Source organism: Monodelphis domestica, chromosome 7 (genome assembly GCF_027887165.1).
Source record: "Monodelphis domestica isolate mMonDom1 chromosome 7, mMonDom1.pri, whole genome shotgun sequence".
NCBI classification, from domain to species: domain Eukaryota; kingdom Metazoa; phylum Chordata; class Mammalia; order Didelphimorphia; family Didelphidae; genus Monodelphis; species Monodelphis domestica.
In genome coordinates, this window is record NC_077233.1 from 232,342,766 (window position 1) to 232,364,231 (window position 21,466).

Consider the following 21,466-nt stretch of genomic DNA (forward strand, 5'->3'; position numbering starts at 1 on the left):
TGTATTCAAATACCAAATGCTGGAAATTAGTAATGCTGAGTGAATTCAAACTATGTATGCATTTGTATTATGAAGAGGATTAAGTTTTCCACCTAAATAGGTTAAGGGTATATGATATACAAACTGTATGTCCTTAACAAGACAAATTTAACCAGCCCTGAAATCAAGAAGGGCTTGTCATGAAGATTAAATACAATTCCATATAGTGTCTTTCCTCTACTTAAAATAATGGTAAAGAGGGGAAGCCAGAAGAAATAATGAAGTAGTCCCAATAAGAGAAGATAATTAAATTGAAGTAGATAAAGCAGATCTATCCCTTACTACATTTTTAGGAAACAGACCCAGCCCTTCCCCCTCAGAAGGTCAAGCAGTTTATGCAGGCCACAGAATAGACTCTAATTAGCCTAAGGATGAGAATTAGGAAGGTCAGGAAACAAAAGGAACTTCAGGTATATCAAAGAGGTCAGGCTGGAATGCCAGGTAACATGTAGCTAACTAGGGAGAAGTGATTAAGTACATGTGAAAGTAACCAACTCCTGAGGACAAACCTAAGGATTGTCCACTCATCACTGACTATGTTTGTGATAAGGTTTGTTTGATTGTCAAATAAGAACCTGTATGTGAAAGGAAATAACTTTATATCTTGTAACCTGTCTTTATAAGTTAATAATTGAATTTTGGGGTGTCTGGATTCGTTTTATGAAGTGCTCCACTTCAATAAGAGTAATGAATAGAGATACTAACTGATACTATGAATTTTAGTATGAAATAGATATAATTGTAATAATGATGGAATTTAATCAGAAATGTAGCAATGTTTTGAGCTAAAAGAAAACTAAATTGGAGGTTCTATTCTACTTTAGACAGGTTTGAAAGGAGTACAGGTAAATGCTTTGCACTTCAGTTTGGTTACACTGAGAGATTACTAAAGGACTTAATCAAAGTTATTTGGAAGTGTGGAGTTCAAACTGAAATCCATTGAGAGTAAACTATTATGAAATGGGTTTGATGCATTCAACATTTTATAGTATGCTCACTGGTTAAAGAAGGATGGAACAAGGATGCTAAGTAATAAAACCCAGCAGCCTTAGGATAAATTGCTCAGAAGTTATTAACCCCTTCCTTGCACACAGGAAGGAGAAAGAAGTGTTTATAATTGTTCCACACTGATACTTAGGGACTGAAATAGGGACATCACGGAGTTGACAACCACTGTGTGATAGAACTTAAAGATGAGTATATTTTAATTGTATAATTCAGAGGTTTTAAGATGCTCAAGTTTGGAGCTATGGAATTTTAATGCAAACATTCCATGCCCAGAATGTAAAATGAGTTGAGTAACATGTAATTGATAAGTTACCTCACATGAATTTGGGGATATATTGGTTGATATTTGGATTACATTTTTGATCTATATAAAGATATTTGTGGCAAATAGTAGCCAAATAGTGGGTAGGATGTTAAAAATGGCATATATGTGAAATATGCTTGCTCAGAATTTTATGTGAGGTGCTGCTAAAACATGTGTTTTTTAAGTATTGTTTGGATGTAAACATAAGCTCATTGTAAACCTGTACCATACATTTTGTTCAATACTCAGTTGTTACCTCAGTTTACCAATTTATACTATGAATTGAAATTTATGACTAATGTAATCCTTTAAATCAGAATTCTTTTGGGTTACTGATTAGCAACTGAAGTGATACCAATGGAATGTTTGGTTGACTTATGATGGTAAAAGCAAGTCAGAGAAGGTGAAGAAGGTATGTTGGGTTTGAATTCAGAAAAAAGAGGTACTTTGATCTAAAGTCCATAAAGCTTGAGTACGCAGATTTATGAAGGAAGAATGGAAGTTGTGTTATGCTTTTTAAGCAGAGGGTTTCGAATGAAGAGAGAGAGAGAGAGAGAGAGAGAGAGAGAGAGAGAGAGAGAGAGAGAGAGAGAAAGAGAGAGAGAGAGAGAGAAAGAGAGAGAGAGAGAGAGAAGGTGAAAGAGAACAGATAGATGTTTTGTTCTCATAATTGGACCTTTAACTTAGGGATAATTTCTAGAATTGATGTACGTAGTTTTGGAAAATCACAAATAATTCTGGAATTTCTCCGAAAATTCCTTAGAGAGATTCATTACTGATCTTGTCTTAGTTCCTTCAGATGGCCTAAGGTCAGGATATGATCTAGCCGTGATTTGTTTTTATTGTAGAGCTAATGAATTCAACATTCCTGTTCAGGTTTTATGACTAAACTGTGATAAATTAATTATTGCCAAAATATGTAAGAATAATTGCTATAATGTAGACTCATAGGCTTTAAGGAATCCTTAGAGAGGGAAAATGGTCAGAAAAGCTTGTTTGAGGATATGGAAATTTGTTTCTGGTCTGCTGATAAGCAGAATTTCTCTGAGCTGTAATGGGTGAGACTTGTCCTTTAAGGAAAAGAAGGCTTCTGGGATCCAATGGTGACAAAGCACTCTAAGGAGAGAGAAAGTCCTAGGATGGTTAGAGAAGGCAACCCAAGGCTCACCTTGGACTGGACTTTCCTGACCATCTAGGTTGCTAATCCTTGAGTGAAACAATAATGGCAGTGACAGCCTTGCTTGGTACATGAAGCCACTCACTGTGTCCTTTGTGATTTGAGGAGATATTTTCCCTTTTGGGCCTTCTTCCTTCATGACATTCCCATAATCAGCAAATAATGCAAATTGGAAAATTAAAGTTTCCATTTCCCCAAACAACATATTAGGTTAATAATTGAACATTCTCAAACTGTTAGGGAACATACTTTGAGAAGTAAGTGAAGTTTATTAATTGATGGCTTGCATTTGCAGCCTTAATTGAAGTTTGGATTGAGCTTGTAATAGCTCAGAGCTCTCCTGAATTTTCCTCAGAATCTAAGGTAAAGGAATACATCTGTAAAGTATTGTTACTCAAGTGTTTATAGATGTTTATAGTTAATGTGTACTTTGCAAAAGGATATTCTTTAACAGAAACATCACATACCAGCTCTGCAAACAACTCAGGAATCCAATTTCCTAAAGGGATCTATTCCTGTCAGAAGATGCTTTCTGAAGATGGAGTCTGTTGGCTAAGATACCCAAATGCAAATGTGTAATGCCAATTACTATTGTACTGATTTTCTCTGTTTCTATCTGGTGTTCTAGATTTTGCCCCGGTGCTGGTTTCTACATTTCTATCTTAGGGGATGACTCTTCCCCTTGTGACCTGTGTGCCAATCAGGGGAAGCAGTCACTGGACATCCTTCAGATCTTCAAGCAGATCCCCACCTATCTAGGACCCAGGTATTCACTGAGGACACGCCCCTAAAGACCCTGTGTCTGCAGCCTTTCCCTCCCTGTTCAAGTTTTGGGTACTCCCCTGTGGGAGATGTGAACCTTGCATTTGTAACCTTGGCAACCATTCCAGCCTGAAACCCTGGATGTTGCCTATAGTCAATACCTCTCTCTCTTAACAGTAGGCAGGGACAACTCTACAACCATTCTCAGCTCTAAAGAAGCTACAGAATACTGAGACCATCTTCCCCTTTCCCCTAGATATTTGGAGAGGAGATGACATGGGCTTTGTATCCCCAGAAACTCGGGCAGACTAATGTCAGGGAAACTCTTTATGCTCCCTTACATCCTTGTGACTCCTAGCAACAGTAAATATCTTCTCCCACCTGAAGGTGCCAAATGGTTGTGTTCATCCTCAAGTTTGACCCCCTGTGTAGCTAAAGGCTCCTTAGTCTCAAAGGTCTTAATTGGAGAGGGCTAGATCTTCTATTCCTCCAGCAGGGTGGTCTCTGTGATGCCCTTTAGGAGGAATATTGCTTCTACACAGACCATACTGGAATAGTATGAGAGTCCTTGGCAGAACTTCAGAAGAGCCTAAATTCCCACGACCTGGCTCTGTCCGAATCTCAGACATGGTACCAGCAAGTTTTTCAGACATCCCCCTGGCTCATTACTTTGATCTTGACACTTGTAGGGCCCCTCCTAATACTTCTCCTCCTCTTAACCTTTGGTCCCTGTATCCTTAACCGCTTGGTTCAGTTTGTGAAGGATCGCATTAATGCTGTCCAGCTCATGGTACTCAGACAACAATACCAGCCCTTGGATATCATCCCCAAGCCATGTAATAACGATATAGCTATGAGGAGGATTCCCCATTATGAACAACCAGAAAGTGGGGAATGTTATGTAGTAAATGATCAACTGATCCCCATTCTATCTGTCGGGGGCAAAAGAATGTTCAGTACAAAGTCCCCAAAACTACAGGGTCCTTGAGTATGTTGACATACTCCCTCCTTTCATCAGGGCCCCTGGGTATGTCAATATCTCTCCAAGATCATTAACCATAGAATGACTCCTGTTAAGTAACCCAAACTGACTTCAACCTATATAAACCCCACTTGGACCATGCTTCCTCGGAACTCTTTTGCTGAGCTCCCCTAGCGCCATAGTAATAAAGACTTTCCCTTGCCTGAATTGCATTGTCTCCATGTGCTCCTTGGGTGGACATCTATTTGGACCCTAACATAGCCAGGCAAAGTAAAGGAGACAGAAAGCATCATGATCCTGGTTAGGAAATAGAAATAACTCACATTTCTATAGAATCTTAAGGTTTATAAAATATTTTATATACTTTATCTTAGGTGATCCTCACAATAACCCTCCATGGTTCTTATTCTTATTCTCATTTTACAGATGAAGAAACTGAGGTTCAAAGAAATTAAGTATTTATATTAAATATTAAAAATTTGCAACTAGTAAGCATCTGAAATAGAATTTGACCTCAGGTCTCAAGTCCAGCCTTCTAATCACTAGACCACACTGCCTCCCACTAGGGACTACAAAGAAGGGATATTTTTAGGGATTTGCACTTAAAGATAAACAGTCTAATGTCATGAAGAGAACACTTGGCCCAGATGATGAATAGAGGATCCTGGGCGAGTCATTCACTTTATCTTTGTGAATCTGTTTCCTTGTTATAAACTGGAGACAATAAAACATGTATTATTAATCTATCTCATAGATTATGATGAGCAAAGTGTCCCGTTAAACTAAAAGTGAATTATTATTATTGTCATTAATAACCTCTTTTGTCGAGGCTTTTGATTTCATTGATATAGTAAGTCCAGCTGTCTGGAGTTCTGAGAAGTTGCCATCACTTAACCCTGGGTCACAAAGCTAGCAACACTTAGGTCTTCCTCAGGACAAACAGCTCTTTCTATCTGGTATATCAGCTGCTTTTCATAATCATAGCAAAAGAGAATTCAAATACTCTAAGAATAATATTATAAGTAAACCCAAATAAAGTTGTGATATACATAAAAAGAAAAAAATTGCTGGAAAAAAAGTAGAACACAAAGAATACTGACAGCATCAAGGTGCCAAAACCAAAGGCAAATGCAATCAGTAAAATTAGTCTGGCCTTGCTAAAGTTAATTCACTTTGTTTTCCTTTTTTTTTCTCATTAGGGTTTTTAAAAAGGAGGGTATGGATGAATTGATAGTCATAACCTACCACTTTTAATGATGCTTTTTCCTTAACCGTTTATGGTGTTTTAAAAGAAAATGTAGCTAAAAAGAGGGAAATCAGGCATCTGATGAAATTAAGTCATGTGCTTAATTAAAAACCCATGGGTTTTCCCTGGCATGAAACCTGCAGAATAATTCTGTAGTTCTTTTGGGAATGGGATAAAATGTGCTAAATCAACACCTCTGATTAGAAATGAGCTGTCATCTCTCTCCAAATTCATTCCTAATTAATAATTCTCCAACTAATTAAAGTACAATATGAAAGTTCTTTTGACAAATGGGTTAAAAGGTTGATTTATTCAAAAGAAACAATTCAGCATTCTTAGCCTCCCAGTTTTCTCTCTCAAGCTCTAGCCTCTACAAAAAAAATGCATTACTCTAATGCTGCTATGAAGCCACTGAATTCTCCTTTAGATCCAATGGAGATTATCATTTTCACAAATGCAAAGTAAAGGTGGTACTACCCCTCCCACCTAAAAATAAACCAGATGTTTAAACAAACAAAACAAAAAATCTAAGTCTTATTAAAGTGATCTTAACTAACAAGGGAGAGAATCCTGTAGCAGAAAGGGCCTCTGACATCACCTAGTCCAAACTTCTAGCTTTACAATATAGATTCTTGGACACTGGACACCAGCAAGCTACATGACTTTCATATGGTCACATAAGTAATAATAATAATAATAAACAGAGAGAGAAAAGGAATGGGAGAGGAGAAAGAGAGAAGCAGAGACAGAGAAGAGGGAAAAAGAAAGGGGAGAAAGAGAAAGAGCCAAGGAGGGAAGGGAGGGAGAGGGAGGGAGGGGAGGGGAAAGGAGGGAGGGAGAGAAAGGGGGTTGGGAGAGAGAGGAAGACAGAGATCTGCAAAGAACATTTCACATATATTACTTCATTTGTTCCTCGTAACTCCTCTTTGGGTTAAGTAGGAGATCTGGGATTTGGACCCCATTTCTCCGACTCACCATTCAGTGCTCATTCTACTACACCATATTAACAATTAGTTGGGTCCTAAAGATCCTACCCCAGTCCTCTGCCACCTTAAAAACTGAAGAAGTTTAAATCAGTTTGAAGGTCAATGTATATAGGCCAAGGTACAGGTTCTTCACTGCCTAATAATAGAAGCTGAGACCAAAGACTCAAGGCATCAAGTTTGAGGCCTGACAAGGGAGAGAATACTTCCTGTCCCAAATCCTAGCCTGGCAACAGTGTCCCTGCATGAACTACAGCTTGCCAAGATTGTTTGCTGCCAGTAAGCCCCTAGTTGGGCCCTGACTCATCTTTGATTTAGAAGACCTCCAGAAAACTGGATTGTGTATTCAGGCTCTTATAAGAAAGATGTCCAGATCTGGGCCAATTGCTGTTGTTATTTTTCAGACATGTCTGACTCTTCGTGACATTTGGGGTTTTCTTGACAAGGATCCTGGAGTAGTTTGCCATTTCCTTTTCCAGCTCATTTGACAGATGAGTAAATTGAGACAAAGGATTCAATGACTTGTCCAGGGTCACACAGCTAGGAAGTAGATGAGGCTACATTTGAACTTGTTTTCCAGACTCCAGAAACTCCAGAATTGATGGTCTATCTGCTGTGCTATCTAACAGCCCATTAGCTTCATGCATTTTTATTTTTCTATAGTGTGCCCCAGATCTCCTAGTTAATCTTCTTAATGAGCAAAGCATATTGAACATTTATTCACACTTTGCTCAGTTGTTTAGAATGTCAAACATTAATCTTTTAAATTTTAACACTTCAACAAAGACATTTTTAGAATAACTGGCAAAAGCTGATCAGGTAAGATGGTGTTGATAAGTCAACATATGGAAGTTAATGACTATCACTAGTTCTGATTCACAACTGAGAGTGGAGGAGAAGGAAAAACTGTAAATCCTAATTGATCTCATTATGTGTATCCATTCTCAAGTCTTAGAGAAAAGCAAGGAAAAAAGAAAAAGAAAAGAAAATATCAAAGACATTTTTACCTGGAAATAAATTTTCAATGGACAACTCTTCTTCCTTCCAAGAGATTTAAAGGAATTACAAACCACTGAGCATCATGTGAGTTATATTTGAATTTAATATAGAGGCAGTATTTTCTATGCCAATTATTGGGGTAGTCCTTGTCATTTGCTTTTTTAAAAACCTTTATCTTCTGTCTTAGTATCAATTTTAAGACAGAAAAGTGGAAGGGCTAGGCAATTGGGGATAAGTGACTTGGCCAAGATCACACAGCTAAGAGATATCTGAATTCAGATTTGAACCCAACTCCAGACCCTGTACTCTAACCACTGTCCTACCTGGCTGGCCCTCTTTTACTTTTTACTAAATGTATTAATATCTTTTTTCTTAATGTCACCTTCTACTCCCCTATCTAGAGTGCCATTTCTTGTAAAAAAAGAATTGTTTTTGAAGAGAGAGAAAAGTGGCTCAGCAGTAATAATCAACATATTAATCAAGTATGTCAGGATATGCAAAGTTCCCAAGTCACCCATCTCTGCAAGGAGGGTAGGAATTAGCTTTCTCTCCTCTCTTCTTCTGGGTTACGCATAATGACTAGTTTTTGCTTCTTACAGTGTTTGGTTTAGTTTTCGAGGTAGTTCTCATTATTTCTTTTTATATTGTTGCAGTCATTATACATTTTATTTTCGTAATTCTAGTTATGTTGGTAAGTCAGTCTAAAAGCATTTATTAAGGATTTACTTTATGTCAAGGCCTGTGCCAAGTGCTGGGTATACAAAGAAAGTCAAAAGCAGACCCTGTCCTCAAGGAGTTTACTTTCTAAAGGGGAAGAAAATGTGTGAGCAACTAAACATACACAGTAGATAGAAGGTAATTCAGGGAAGAAGGAAATAGCAAGTACAACTTCACAATTTCTCTGCAGTCTTCATATTCCTTATTTCTTACAGTGTAGTAATAATTCCATTATATTTATGTACCCCAATTTGTTTAGCCTTTCCCCAATCAATGGATCTGTTGTTCTTTGCTACTACAAAAATGCTACAGTAAATAAGTCTGTAGGGCATGACTTTTCTATCTTTAACAACCTTAGAGTACCTGCTTAGCAGTTGGATATCTGGGTTAAAGGGTAATAGATATTTTAGTCATTTTCTTAGCCTAATTCCAAATTGCCTTAGAGAATGAGCATCCTTCATTTTCATTTTCTCCTCATTAGAGACGATTCAGAGAAGGGTGATCTGCTACACATCTTGCTACTGCAATGGTTTAAAGGAACAGGTCTCATTTGTTTTAGGTAGAGAGATGAGAATATGAAATTTAGTATATTAAAGCAATCTGGCTTTTCAACAGCTAGTTTAGTATTTGGGTAGAAGGTACAAGCATATATGTAAGTCTGTGATGTACACACATACAGTAATAAATATCTAGAATGTGTTTACAATGCTAATTATAAAATCAGAGCAATAATGAAACATTCACTCAAAATAGCCTTTCACATGTGACATTTCTGCTAATACATTTGGTTAAAACATACTTTACAATCAGTATAAATGGATTCATGCCAGACAAGTTAGGACACAGGGTTTCTGCATTTGAAAGCAATCTGATGCTTTTAGGTAATCTGAAAGTCTAAAAGAACAAAAAGGTTAAGCAACTGGTTGGCATAAGGTCACTGTTACGGAAAACTGAAAATTACTTGGGGCTAAAAAGAAGAGTGCACTCTACTAGGGGAAACATTTAAAACTCTAAAATTCTAACAAAAAATAAAAGGAAAATAATGATAACGCTTAACCATTATCATGAACCATTTTCTAACCCTTTGCAAAGTACCTGGGTATAAATGATTTCTTTTTTTTGGTCACTGACCTGGTATTTTTTTAATATTTCATTTTCTTCAAATTAATGTAAAAACATTTTTTAACATTCATTTGATATAACTGAACTGATTTTTAAGACACATTTTATATAGGGTTATAAATCCAGGGAATATCTTGCTCAACAATTACAAAATAAAGTCTAAATTCCAATAGTCTGGCATTCAAGATCACAACTGGGCCCCCAAATCATACCACCAATAATATCTCCCACAGCTCCCCTTATATAAACTTTTTGGTCCAGTCCAATTGGCCTACTCACTGCGCCTCACAATACCAATGTGTTTGTGTGACTTTGCTCACATAACTTTCCTTTCCTGCTATACCTACTGTCAGGATCACCCAGGCCCTCCCGCCTTTTTTCATTTATCTAAATCCTATCCCTTCCAAAACCTGCCTGTGGTAGCACTTAATCTGTAAAGATTTCCTGATTACTCTAATTTCCAGGGAGTGATTCCTTCTCTGGATTCTCTTCTTTTTTTCCTACACCTGATCTATAATTGTATTGGTATAGGAAACTCTTCTACCTGGACAGAAGGTCACTTGCTCTGCAATTTGTAGCCTTGGAAAGTCACCTAGAACACTAAGGGGACCTTCCCAGGGTCTCAGAGTGTAAATCTTGAAATTTCTCAGACTTGTGAATGTTAAAAATTTCCACATTGAGGAATCCTCCATTGGAACAAATTCCCTACTGGGAAACATTCCCCATTTTGATGTGAGAACTCGCCAGGATCAGAAATGGGAGGACCTCTACTACACCCGAACTTAAGACTGATTTAGGGGAGAAAACTCCTTGCTAAACAATGAAAGTACTTGGACCCATGCTTATAATAAGGCAAAGAGTTCTTTTAGCCAGGCCTGTTTTTTAAAATTGATACAATGAGATGCTAGGTATCTAAAAGGGTCGGGCAAGTTTTCTCTTAATGAGATTAGTTGACTCAGCTGTGTTTTCACTGGTTCAGACTTACTGAGATTAGTCAACTTAGCAGGAAATTCAGATGGGCAGTCCTTTGGAAAACGTCTACAGTGATTGGTAGATGTAAGGACTTAGGGGAGGTGACAGGGGAGAAAAACCCCTATATAAGAAAAAGCAGAATCTTTTGAGAAAAAAATCCTTTTGGGGGATCTCTGATGAGGATCACTTGGGAAGAATCTCTTGAGAGAGGCTCTGGAGAAGGGAAGCCCTTGGAGGACAATCTCTAAGGAGGTCGTGCTGGAGCTCCTCTGAAGGGACTCTGTCCCTCTGGAGGCTCTGGAGAGAGGCCCTTTGGAACAGTCTCTGGCTGGAAGGCTCTTTAAGGAGGACTCTGGCTGGAACTCTCTCTGGTGAAGTCAGCTGAGATGGAGCTGGCCTGGTGTCACTAGAATCCTTGCTTAGACAGGCGTTGTGGTGAGTGTTAAAAGACTGACTGAGTGATCTCTCTCTCTTAAGACTCAGGTCTAGGCCATGTTGGCTTAAGGCCCTTCATACTTATTTCCTTTTTCTCTCTTTCTCTCTTTTCTTTAATTCCACATTTGTACTAATTAAAATCTCTATAAAATCCAGTTGACTTGGGTATTTGAATAATTGGGAATATTTCCCTGGTGACCAACTTATATTTGATTTAAAAACCAAGACACTGTAGTGAAACATATTTTCTAGGGTCAAATTTACTCACCCTCTCTTATATCTATCACAATTTATATCTTCCACCATTTTAACTCACTACAGTTTACAACATCACTCTTTTACCTGTTACAGTTTAAGGCCTTCAACCATTTTAAATCTAACAAGAGCCAGTATCTACCAGAGGTGGTCTTCAATCCAGGGCTCTCCATCCAACTTTCTATATACTATTATGTTATGGCTACTCTGAATTCTTAAAGCACTCGCTATCTGAATCTGTCACATTATAACCTCTTTGCTGTGTAGTTTAATGGAGAAAGAATTTGAAACCAGGAGACCCCTCTAGTCTAATCCCCCTCTTGACAGGTATTATCCAGGTGACTGAATGCCATTTAACTTCTCTTCATCTCAGATTCCTCTATAATTCAATGACACTTATTCAAGCACAAGTTACTTCACCTACCTAAGCCTCAGTTTCTTCTTTTGTAAAATGCAGATGCTTGTAATACTTGTACCATCTATTTTAAAGATATTTTGAAAAAAGTACCTTGTAAAACAGCAAGGTACTATATGACAAGTCATAATTATTACTTAAATTGTTAGTCATCCTTGTGTGAATGAATATATGTTGTCTTTCCATAAATTTTTCAGGGACACGGAGCATATCTCACATTTATCTGTATTTCTGTGGTGGGACAGTCAAATTTGTCCATATCCACTGCTATTCTCAAAGGTTTTCTCTGTTGGTTTATGCTACACTGATCATTTATCTGTGAACTGGTCTCATGAACATCTGTCAGGCTTGGGCAGAGTTCTATTACTTCTCCAAAAAAAGATCAGAATAGCAACTAACATTTACATGGCAAATTGATAATACTAATTCTTCAATCTGAAAAATAGCCTGGGAGGTAAAAAAAATATTATTATGTGAATTTCAGCACATTTTAATTGTTGCAGCAAAAAATTTGGAGATACTTTAAATGAAATAGAATGCATTTTGAAAAGAAGTCAGAAGCACTCTTCAAGATTTCTTTTACACAGAATCACATCTATTACCAGGGATCTCTGGAGGTCTGGGTGTTATTTATAGTAACCTCTGTTTATAGAATTTATTTTAAAGTTTTATCATGTGCTTTCTGAGTCACAAAGATTCAACATCAAACCAAATACGGTAATTATACATTAGTCTTACCAGATAGCCCCTCCAGAATGCCTGGATGATGAGGGTTGCTTCTTCTTCTGAGAGTAGGAGAGAAAGAGGAATTGGTGGCCTAGGACTAAAAAATATTAAAATGGTTATATCCCCATTTATTCTTCATTTCCTAAAATACCTTTAACAGTATAATTGTTATTTTCATAGAATGTCCTTATCCATTTCTTAGAAACTAACAATGCAATTTAAAAAACACCTTACCTTCCTCCTTAGAATCAATACTCTATATTTGTTCTAAGGCAGAAAAGTGGTAAGGGTTAGGTAATGGGGGTTAAGTAATTTGTCCAGGGTCACAGAGCTAGGAAGTATCTGAGGCTAGATTTGATCCCAGGACCTCCCATCTCTAGGCCTGTCTCTCAATCCACTAAGCCACCCAGATGTCCCCAACAATATCATTTTTGAAAGAAAATTGTTATGCCTGTTTTATATGTTTTTTATGTTTTTTAACTCAAAAAAGGTGACAATTTTTTAATCAATATTATATTAAGCAGCTAAAAATATTCTTTTCCTGTAGAGAATTTATGCAGCTAAAATTCCATTTCCTCATTTTGCTAGCTGAACAAGATCATTGCTATTTACATAATATAATATAGACAAAATTCAAGAATAAGCTGAAACTGACCTTTCTAGACAGTCTAAATCCAGGACTCTGGATTCATTCTAAATTTCTGCTGAAGGAAAATTAATTAAGTAGAGTCTCTTTTCTGCTGATACTAAAATAGAACTGTCTATATATAATATGTTGAATGTTTTCTGGATGAAGTGATTTGAATTCTTACATATTTATAAGTTAAGATCCATTCCCACATATTAATAAGCAATAAAGTATCTCAAATGCTCTGTTAGTTAATAGTGTTAACTCACAGAGGGGTATTTATCCTAGCTACTATATCACTCAATAGCCATAAAATATTTTTAAAATCACAGCTTTCTCATGGGTTTTGCTATAAAAGACTTACAGAGGAATTAATCATTGAAATGTGATATTATATCTTGGCTTAATAAGATATTAAATTAAAATTTGTAAAGTTAAATTTCATTCAATAACACAAGGGCAAACAAACATCAACAAGAATTGAGACTTTGATACAGAGAAATAAGTGATCTGAATGACCAAAAATAAATAGCATTCAAAAGGTACAATTAAAGATGGGATATACTTGTGGGACAATTGAATATTATTGACTTTGCTACTAAAAGCAATGCAATGATCCAGGACAATTTTGAGGACCTTATGAGAAAGAATGCTATTCACATTCAGAAGAACTGTGGGAGTAGAAGTCCAGAAGAAAACCTGATTTATCACTTGTTTATTTAGGTAAATGATTTGGGGGGTTGGTTTTAAAAGATTATTCTATTAGAAAAAATTAATAATATGGACATAAGATTTGAGTGATAATATATGTGTAACCAGGTAAAATTGCTTGTCAGCTCTGGGATGAGGAGGAACGAAGGGAAGGAGACAATATGGATCGTGTAACTTGGAGAAAACTTATGTGGATATATGTATAACCTAGTGAAGGTTGCTTGTCAGCTCCGAGGGGGAGGGAAAAGCAGAGGGAGACAACAAGAATCACGTAACCATGAAAGAAATTTAAAAATGAACAAAGAAAAAGAAAAAAATGGGATATGTTGAAACAGACACATAAGCAATTTCATTGCATCCCAGTTTCAAAGCAGCCTTTGACCAAAAAACAAACAAAAACAAAACAAAACAAAAAACTGAAACTAGTCAAAGAAATTCATGGTCTGTGCACATATTTTGAGCAGGCAACTATTTCTATTTATTTATTTAACTCTGAATAAAGCTTTTTCAAGAATGTATAATTTGTATATTCAATTTGGTCTATTCTAGAATCACAGAAATAAAAAACTAAGACTGTTTTAAAGAGTTTATCTGGTTCGTTTACTGTGGGTGTTCTGTGTGTGTATGTGTGACTATGTTTTTACTAGTTCCTGATTTCTATGAGTAGTCAGAATTACTGAGTGATGCTGTTTCTGCTGCTTCTTTTAGAAGTGTTCCATATTTGAAATAATCTGCATACATAATCCTCCCTCTTCCCTTCCCATTTCTACCCCCTTACAAAAAGGGCTAATCCTATATGAACAAGAAGGTTCACTTGACCGACCATTATGGGAATAGTGAAAAGTGAGAAGGGGAAAAGATTCAAGTCTAAGAGATGAAAACAGAAGCAAGCTTAAAAAACAAAACAAAACAAACTTATTTCCTTAGTTAAATGTAGCTCTCCACCACTACCACTATAATTCTAGAGTTCAGAAGGACATCATACCACTTTCACCAAACATAGCAAATAATTGGATTTGGGACTGTGGAGGTCCTTCCAAAGTCTAGTATTAACAAAAAAAAAAAAGTGACTCTTGCCTCCTCTTCCTTTGCCTTCCCTCATTAAGAACATATTCTTGGAAACAGAGAGGTGGTTCAATGATAGCCAGGCCTGGAGATGGGTGTCTTGGATTTAAATCTGTCCTCGGATACTTCATAGCTGTGTGTCACTTAATTACCATTACCTAGCCCTTACCACTCTTCTGCCTTAGAACCAATATACAGTATTAATTCTAAAATGCAAGGAAAAGGTTAAAAACAACAACATATTTTTGGTGATGTATTCTGGGTCTCCCTCAAATGTGGGCCCCTGAAGGCTATACCCAAGATTAAGACACTTTGAGTGAGCATTTATTCAAAACCATGTTAATTGCCACTAGTTTGCTTCTTTTTTTGTCATTTAATTTTAAATTTTAATGTGTTGATATATTTTGTTATACTTAAAAAAGACATTAACTTAACTTAAAATGCAGGTATTTAATTAAACAGAATAACAAGGCAAATTATAAGAGAAAATCCCATCATATGTATAGAGGAACACAGATTCCCACAACTACTGTGAAGAAGAATATGTTTAGGTTGCACAAGTCATAGCTCTAGTGTTGGTCCCAGATGGAACATTTGGCTATCCCTGAAGTTGCCATTTCTAACTTCTCGGCAGAGCTGCTGATGTTGTCTGATGATGACATCTTAATGATATTGTCTGATGGGCTGCTTTCCCCACTGTGCTTGCCTTCTGCTAGTTCTCCACTGAGCCCCACTGTAATAGGCTGGTTCCCCCTCTAACTGTGGTTTCTATGTATGTGTCTTCTTCACAAGGCAGTGGTGACAGCTCTTTTTGTGAGTCTGGCTAATACTCTCGAGGTTAGTTTAGTTCTTTGAAGTCAAATCCACAGCGATACTCAGTCAATATAGCAAAAGAGCTAAATGTGGTATAATGGGAAGACTGCTGGATTTGGAATCAGACACCTCAATTCAATTCCAGCTCTAATAGTATTTTCACGAACTTTGTGTCTAAAAACAAAACAATACAAAATAACTCTTCAATACTCTCCCTTTCATGATTTCTCCTTTTCCATCATTCTCCAGGACTTAAAAACTGAGAATCATCCTTGACCTTGTCTTTTCTCTTCAAATCCAGGCAGTTCTCTAGTTTTGCATACCATAATGGAAAAACCACTGGATTTGGAATTAAAGTACTTAAGTTCAATTCTCATTTTTTTGTAGTTAATCAGTCTATAAGCATTATTAAATGCCTACTACCTGTCGATTGGTGGGCAAACAAATGTAAAAGAGTCTCTGATCTCAAGAAGGTCACCCTCTGATGGGGGAGACAATATAGAGGATAAAATACTAGGCAAATAGTATAATGCTGGCAAATCATTTAACCTCTTTCGGAACCAATTTCTCCAAGATCTCCAAGATCCCTTTCAGTTCTAAATCTATGATGCTGTGACATAAAGGAGGCAGAATTTAAACCAGGACTTCAATGGCTCCAAGTTTAGCACTCATTCTATTTATTATCCTACCTCTCAAAAAAACCAACTCAATGCTATCTATATTAAACCATTAATTATTAACTCTGCTGATATTACCTAGTTTGCAAACCAAAAAAATCTTAAGACTGAACAATTAGTCTGAAATAGAGAATGTATTACTGCTCAATTTTTTCTGAGACTTTCAATTTTCCTGTTTAAAATGTTTTTTTTAATTTTCTGATCATTCAAATGGGGCAAAAGTATCACTAGTTTATATGATTAGAATGAGAATGAGAACTTTAAATTTTATAACCTATTATCTATATTGACCAAAGGGCTTTCACCAATAATAAAACACTGAAGTCTTTTGTGTCATAACATAAAGCAAAATGAGATTTCTAAGAGACTTTTAATTAGTAATGCAAGGCTACCACTATTGACAATACCACTTTCATGGTTAAATAATGAAGAGCTGTCTAGTTTATGAACCAAGAATAAATATGGCAAAGCCAATGTAAATCAGGCAGAATAGAAAGGACTCAATCTTCACTAAAGTAGTCACTAACAATTATCCATCATTTCAGCAGGCCAGCTTGAAGGAGTAGAAGTCATGCCAGTTCTGTTTTTGTCCTTTGGAATATTTGCAGCTGGCTTCAGGTCAAATAAAAATAGAGTATAAGAAACGTCATCCATTGACAGTTAAAGAGATGGGGGGATGGAGGGCTGTGAATACATCATAATCAAGGCAGAAGACAGCTAAAACTCTAGGTGAAAAATGAAAACTGACAATTCCAAACCAAAAACACTTGCATGGTCATACAATTTCATAGTAATGCTGAACATGTTTCCACAAAAATCATTTAGTGCCATCAATCCATTTTTGAACACTTTTGCATGTGTAAATCATTTCCAAATGTAAATAAAACATGAATTCTATTCATCGATGCCAGTCAAGTTATTTCTTTTTTTTAAACCCTTATATATATACTGTATATTATATATATGTATATGTATATGTATATGTATATGTATATGTATATGTATATGTATATACTGTGTATTGGCTCCAAGGCAGAAGAGTGGTAAGGGATAGGCAATGGGGGTCAAGTGACTTGCCCAGGTTCACACAGCTGGGAAGTGGCTGAAGCCGGATTCGAACCTAGGACCTCCCACCTCTAGGCTTGGCTCTCAATCCACTGAGCTACCCAGCCGCTCAATCCACTGAACTAGAAAAACTAGAAAAATCAATAGGATCAAAAAGAATGGGCTTTGATTTCTGAATGAAAGCACTATTGAGCCATCTGGTCTTGACTGATTTTTTTTTTTATGAAGCACTTATTTTTTAAGTTGATTTAATTAATTTAGAATATTTTTCCATTGTTACATGAATCATGTTCTTTCCCTTCCCCCTACTCCCATGACCAATGAGCAGTTACACTGGTAGACTGATCATTGATCCAGACCTATTTCCATACTATTGGTATTTGCACTAGGGTGATCCTTTAGAGTCTACATCCCCAGTCATATCACCATTGAACCATGTGATCAAGCAATTGTTTTTCTTCTGTGTTTCTCCTCCCACAGTTCCTCCTCTGGATGTGGATAGCATTCTTTCTCATAAGTCCTTCAGAATTGTCCTGGATCATTGCATTGCTGCTAGTAGAGAAGTCCATTGCATTCGATTGTACCACAGTGTATCAGTCTGTGTACAATGTTCTCCTCATTCTGCTCCATTCACTCTGCATCAATTCCTAGAGGTCATTCCAGTTCCTGTGGAATTCTTCCACTTTATTATCCCTTTGAGGACAATAGTATTCCATCACCAATAGATACCACAATTTGTTTAATCATTCCCCAATCAAAAGGCATCCCCTCATTTTCCAATTTTTTGCCACCACAAAGAGTGTGGCTATAAATATTTTTGTACAGTTGACTGATTTTTTATCTGTTTAAATGTATTGACACCTCTGTGTATACAGCAGATGCTTAGTAAATGCTGAATCCAATGGTCTATAGTATTCTTTTTTTTTCTTTAAACCTTTACCTTCCATCTTAGAATCAATACTGTATATATATGTTCCAATGCAGAAGAGTGGTAAAGGCTATGCAATTCGGGGACTGGGGGAAGGGGACAGTGGATTAAATGACTTGCCCAGTGTCATATGGCCAGGAAGAGTTTGAGGTCAGATTTGAAATCAGAACCTCCCATCTCTAAGCCTGATTCTCAATTCACTGAGCCACCTAGCTGCCCTGCTTTGTCTATAAGTATTCTGAGGATATGCTATAGCACACATAAACCAGAAAAGAATCCAAAAGATTAGATTAAATTTTCTCCAACTAGCTTTAGATGAAGTAAAAGATTTCCATTCAAAATCTTACTTAAAGAGAACACAGTAAAAAAAAAAAATCTTCTCCAAGAATCCTGACTCTATGCAATTTTGTAAACAGATAAGTAGTTGAAATTGCTTCCTTCCAACATTTAATCAAAACCAAGATAAGAATCCATAACTGGAAAAAATTCATCTTCTGCAACACTCCAACTCAATAATCAATTAACAAAACCTTACTCTTATAAGCTCTTACAAATTTTTAATTTTTACACTTATACTTTGAATATTTAAAATGGAAATGTTTATTTTGTAGTTATCATTTATTATTCATGAATAAAAATACTGCACAGTCATTACACTAATTCATGACTTGTTTTTCAATATCCTCCTTCTAAGTTTGCTAATGTGGTGGTGTATTCTGAGCTATCTGAACCAAACATTTGTGGTAGGTAGATACTAGAGCCTATCTGAATTTGTATTTCCAGATAGTCTAATAACTGATCATTAAGATACGGTCACATAGGGATCTTTCAGTTTCAGCTTTTTAGTGCATGCACAGTAGCTCCAGCAGAGAAAAGAGAACAGTGATTAGAGATCTTACTTATGAGGAAGTGATCTTCCCTTTTCCTTCTGCTGATCTCCACCCCTGGAGACTGTCAAGCAGTTATTACCCCAGTATCAAGCTGAATCATTCTCCTAAAGAGAGAACATACTGCCATTTTACCAAACCTATAATTGGAAATAGTTTCTGTATCAGATAATAGTGTTTAGTAAATAATGCACTGCATGCTCTATGAGATCTCCACAGTCTTCAGGTAAGACATGCTTTGGATAACTTGACAGTTTAAATAAAAAGACATTATAGGCAGTACCATGGAGAGAGCAGAACAACTGAGGTTTTGCTGAATTTAGAAGACATCAGATTTAGAGGGCGTTGGCAACAGCTTAATTAGCAAGAATAATTAGTTCAGATAGAAAGCTACCAGATAGTGGGCTAGATTGAACTCCTCCCCTGCCACATCTTCCTTCCCTCACTCCCCACAATCAGCTGCTGTCCTAGGGTCTCTGTCTCTCACTGACCACCTTCTCTCAATTGAGGACATATTCCAGGATACTTGCCCTCGGGACAATAAGTCCTAGTTACAGCTCAGTACATACATATTAGAACATTTCCCTTTCTTAGAACTGACTAGCTTGTATTTCCTTTCACACTTGATGTAGGAAAACATTGTTATTACCCTTGTTACCTCTTTCAATAAAGCAAGAAATCTCAGTCTTTTTGAGAAATATTAGTGTCTTTTGTGATGTAGAGGCTAATCACACCTAATGTAATGTTCAATCACTCAAAAGTTCTTAAAAAAAAACAAACCCTCACCTTCCATCTTAGAATCAATATTCTCTCTATATATTGGTTCCAAGGCAGAGGAGTGGTAAAGACTAAGCAATGGATGTTAAGTGACTTGCCCAGGGTCACACAGCTAGGAAGTATCTGATTCCTGGAGCTCTGCCTACTGTGTTACATAACTGCTCCTTGAAATTATTTTTTTGCCATTTATGAAGATACCATTATTGCCCCAAGGCAGCAAGATGTGCTTAAAGTCACTTTTTTTTTAACAATGGAAAGAGGTTTTCTAGTGAGCCAACTATAGTCTAGAACCTATTAGTTATTTACCCTCCCAATTAGCTACGTACCCTTCTTCTACTTCTCTAGTTCTTTCAAGGACACTACCATCTTTCTTATCTTCCATGTTTACAGTCCTTGACATCATTCCCTGAATTCTCCTGGTAGAATGTAAGCTACTTGAGAACAGATAATATTTTCCCTCTTGTCTTTGTAACTGCAGCACCTAGTATATTATCTGTTCTAGACCCTGAGTGGTATTGGATAAATATTTGTTGGATTATAAGAATATCTGTATAGCAATTCAGAGACAGTTGAATGGAATTAGTGAATCAAAAAGTAGGATAATCTAGTGGTTTCTACAATATACCAAAGTAGCTATAAGTATGCTAGTTCAGCCCTCAGGAACTTTGAGGATGATACATGCTCCAAGCTGTAGCTCCAAGTATTCAGGAGCTCTGAGGATGGGGAAGCCATTCCCTTAATGGTTCCTTTAAAAAGTAAACAATTCTACTACTCCCTCTCTTTTTCCATTGACTCCATAGGAAGTAGTGCTCTTGATGGGGGTGGGGAGGGCCACTGTTTGTCACTGTTTACTGATTTAGAAGTCTCTAGCATTATTTTAGGATATTTGTTCTGGTCATGCTAAAGGGAACTTTCTAGAACAAACATTATTATATGTAGATCCAATTACATAGTAGGGGGAAATGTCAACCAATCCTTCCTTATATAGCATGAGTGGACTAGAAACTGTGGGTATCATATGAAGATCAATGGAAGGAAGTAGGGATAGATAGCCTGAAGAAGAGAAGATTCAGAGGAGATGGTTGTCACTGCAGAGATACGATGTGTTCTCTCCTTGGTGCCAGAGAACAGAACTAAGAAGTATGGGTAGAAGTTGCAGAAATCGTTTTAACCTCCACAGAGGGAAAAAACTCAATAGCAATCAAAGCTATGCACAAGTAGAATGGGCTACTGTTCCCCTTTACTGAATATATTTAATCAGAGATTAGGTGACCACTTTTCAAGGTAGAGAAGATTCGTCTTCAGGTAAGTATTGGACCAGCTGGCTTATGAGATTCCTTGTAACTGAAGGTCTGTTAGGATAACTATGAACATGACATATCCTATGATTTAACAAAATTAAAATAAGCATGGCATGGGGATATACAAGGTGTGCTAGGTATGCCCATGCATATAATAATGTCTCCAAAAATATCTATCTCATTTTTAAAGTTTTTTTTTTTTTTAAACCCTTACCTTCTCTCTTGGAGTCAATAATATGTATTGGCCCCAAGGCAGAAGAGTGGTAAGGGCTAGACAATGAGGGTTAAGTGACTTGCCCAGGGTCACACAGATGGGAACTCAGACACACAGTATCTGAGTTAAGATTTGAACCTAGGACCTCCCATCTCTAGGCCTGGCTCTCAATCCACTGAGCTACCCAGCTGCCCCTAAAGTTGGCTTTTTAAAAAATAAATTTTAATCATCTGTAAAAAGTAAGTTTAGCTAAATATC

General features: G+C 36.8%; 2 protein-coding genes across 4 annotated transcripts in view; one reads left to right on the forward strand and one right to left on the reverse strand.

Annotated features, from left to right (window-relative positions):
• Positions 1–21,466, reverse strand: part of IQCK (IQ motif containing K) — a 202,460-nt gene that overhangs the window by 88,653 nt on the left and 92,341 nt on the right. For all 3 annotated transcript variants that reach the window (XM_016423865.2, XM_016423863.2, XM_016423864.2), the window contains one exon: positions 12,155–12,239. In XM_016423865.2, coding sequence (XP_016279351.1) covers positions 12,155–12,239 — 85 coding nt within the window. The remainder of the gene's footprint in view (positions 1–12,154; positions 12,240–21,466) is intronic.
• Positions 1–21,466, forward strand: part of KNOP1 (lysine rich nucleolar protein 1) — a 223,623-nt gene that overhangs the window by 87,106 nt on the left and 115,051 nt on the right. The gene's annotated exons all lie outside the window — the stretch shown is intronic.